Source organism: Physella acuta, unplaced genomic scaffold (assembly GCF_028476545.2).
Source record: "Physella acuta isolate Inbredline_101_S28 unplaced genomic scaffold, ASM2847654v3 ptg000150l, whole genome shotgun sequence".
In the NCBI taxonomy this organism is placed as follows: domain Eukaryota; kingdom Metazoa; phylum Mollusca; class Gastropoda; family Physidae; genus Physella; species Physella acuta.
The window spans coordinates 1,497,501-1,500,358 of NW_026731669.1; the positions used below are offsets into that span (position 1 = coordinate 1,497,501).

Genomic DNA, 2,858 nt, shown 5'->3' on the forward strand with positions numbered 1-2,858 from the left:
TTGTTTAATACAGTTGCATAAATATGACATAATATATTAGTTCATATATAAATAAGTTAAATATAGTAGGACTATTTATATGTTATAGTTCATGTTTCAATCAAATATGTGCTGTTTAGCTCTTACCAGCGTATAAGTCCATAGGTAATGTAATTTAAAAATAAAACAATTCAAATAAACTTGTCATTTAACTCTTGCAAAGTGTGTATTAACATATAGTTGGTCAAATAAAAAACCCAATCCAAATTGAATTCAAAGAAAAAAAAAACTTTGCTCAAAATCTAAAAAGTAACTCTCAATCTAAAACGGTACCTAAAGTTTCTAAATCTAATCATAAATATGAAAATAAAGTTAACCTTTGTCTAAAGCTTAATCTAAATCTAAATTTAAACCTGAATGTATACCTAAACGTAAACCTGAACGTTAATCTAAACGTCAATGTCAACCCAGAAGTAAACGTAAGACAAACACTAACAGTAGAACTAAAACTAAATCTAAACCTATACCTTAACCTTAGTTTCAATCATGACCATAATATAAACTTCAGTTTTTACCATATTGTTATTCTCACATTCAACTTCAACACAAACTCGAACTTGACATTAATTAATATTAGCGTACATCACTACTTACATATCGCCAAGCTGGACGCTGGTTTGCTTACATGACCACATCTTGTTAAACTGTTTCCTAAATTTACGAGCACTCAGAAAGTAAAGGTAAAAGTTCAACGCATGCGTGGAGTCTACAAGAATGTACGAGATCTCCTTGAACAGGTACTTAAATGCAAAGCCTTTAGTGTTTATAGTTTCATACCAATACGACTCTGCAACTGTTAAGGCGCAAGCTGGGAATATTAGAATAGCGAAGGCCAAATTTGATGGAAACAACATGAGCATGGTCTGTCTGAGAGTTGACACGTCTGTGCTGCTGGAACTGTTCGTTAGGAGGTAGCGCTGCTTAAAAGCCTTGCGGATGACACACAGTATAAGCACGTTAATGAGTACAATAAGGATGAATGGAATGAAGGCTAGCAGAAGGATATTTACCCATTTTAAATAGATGACCAGGTGAATTGGTTCTTTGTTAATGTAGCAGCCGATGTTGTTGATCTGAAAATCGTACATCCAGAGTATCGGGGTGTACATGACCATAAGAGACACACATACAATCAAATTCCATATGATTGACTTCTTGTAACTGAGATACTTTTGTATTTTTAATGGAAATCTGACAGCTACAAGACGCTCTACTGCCATCAGGACTAGTATCCAGTTGGCGTAAGAGGTAAAAAATGTAACTAGAAAAAGCATGATGCGGCAACCACTTGTTGTCAAATTAACCTGGTTGCTTAAAAGTTGATAGATGGTGAGTTTCAGTACCAGTGCCACACTGTCTGCGATTGCTAGCAGATTAACGTACAGAGAAAACGATCCTAAACTCGACATGCGTGATATGGTAAATATTGTGGAAATGTTTCCTGGTAAGCCGATGACCATAATAATCCAGAGATAATACTTGTTTATAATGTATACAAAGGTCAAGATGTTGTTATAAGTATCATCATTGGTGTAGTATTTGTCTGTTAAGTCGTTCGTCTGGTTACGGTTGAAGGTAAAATTCATTTTATCTAGTGAATTGACAATCTAGGCGCGAGATTCAGAATTATATATGCTCGTTGACTTTGTTCTTACCAACTTCTATCATTCTTGGTGGCAATGTTGAGATTGAAGATCTTTCCGTCTAAAAATTAAAACATAACAAAAAAAATGTAATTAATTTTCACATAAGATCAGTTCTTCTGGCAATTTTGGACCTATATTTAATATCTGCAATAAATGAAACATTTCAATATTTCAATGATATTTAATTGAATCACTATTTATAATACATTATCATAACTGTAAAAAATATATTTCGAAATATATTAGAAGAAAATTTTCCTTATATTCTAAAGCAAGTATAAAATTAAAAGAGTAAATTGTATTTTTTAAAAATGCTTCAACGTAATGTGCATTACGTTAGCAAGTATGAAAATTAGAACAAAAAACATAAAATTCTAAGTATTTTTCTTTTTGTATTTTGTTCTAGTTAGGGACCCTCAAATGATTTATGTCCTAAAGATTTTCAGTGTGATTTAGCTGGTCCCAGTGGTTAACAAAACCAGGTCAATCATTAATGTATGAGGGCCATAAGAGATCTTACATGTAACGGCGTGAACGTGCCCATTGGCCTCTAAAGCAAATCTTATTTTATTGATTTAAGGGATTGAGTATTAAGTGTCAACTTGGTATGCGCCATATAGGTAGATGACTCCGATTTCAGCCTGATTTTCTTATTGTATTTGCTTCCACAGCCTTTGTCCAACATAAAACAAACCACATGGCAGCAGTTGTTTCATTTTGGAGCTGTCTTTCCTATCCCCAGCTAGCGAGCATCATCCACCTGAGGGTTCGAACTCGGAACTTTTAGGATTAGCAATTATGAGATTTATCGACTAATATCGAATAATATTGTTAACGGAAGAGCAAACAGCATTACACATTCAACAATCTAATTTTTAAACAAACTCAATAGACATTAAAAAAAACGTCAGTAATTTCCTCCAATGTATAATAAAAAGTAAGTTTCTCCTTCCAAACCTGACAGTCTATGGGACAACGTGAAGTAGAGTTCATCTGTTTTTGGGCCCAGCAGCCTTTGCTTTTCCTAACGTGAGTTTGTACACATCCCAGATGTGTGGACTCAGAGACGGTCTACTGAAATGAACCCGGTTTCGAACTCGAGACTTACGGGTTAGTAGTTTATCTCTTTAACGCTATACCACTACGTCCCCTAATTATTATAACTAAAATTGT

At 33.9% G+C, this 2,858-nt stretch overlaps 1 protein-coding gene across 1 annotated transcript in view; it reads right to left on the minus strand.

Moving 5' to 3' along the window:
* LOC131935629 (gastrin-releasing peptide receptor-like) overlaps positions 1–1,625 on the minus strand; it is a 4,487-nt gene extending 2,862 nt beyond the window's left edge. The window contains exon 1 of the mRNA XM_059292132.1: positions 673–1,625. Coding sequence (XP_059148115.1) covers positions 673–1,625 — 953 coding nt within the window. The remainder of the gene's footprint in view (positions 1–672) is intronic.
* Positions 1,626–2,858: the final 1,233 nt, after the last annotated feature.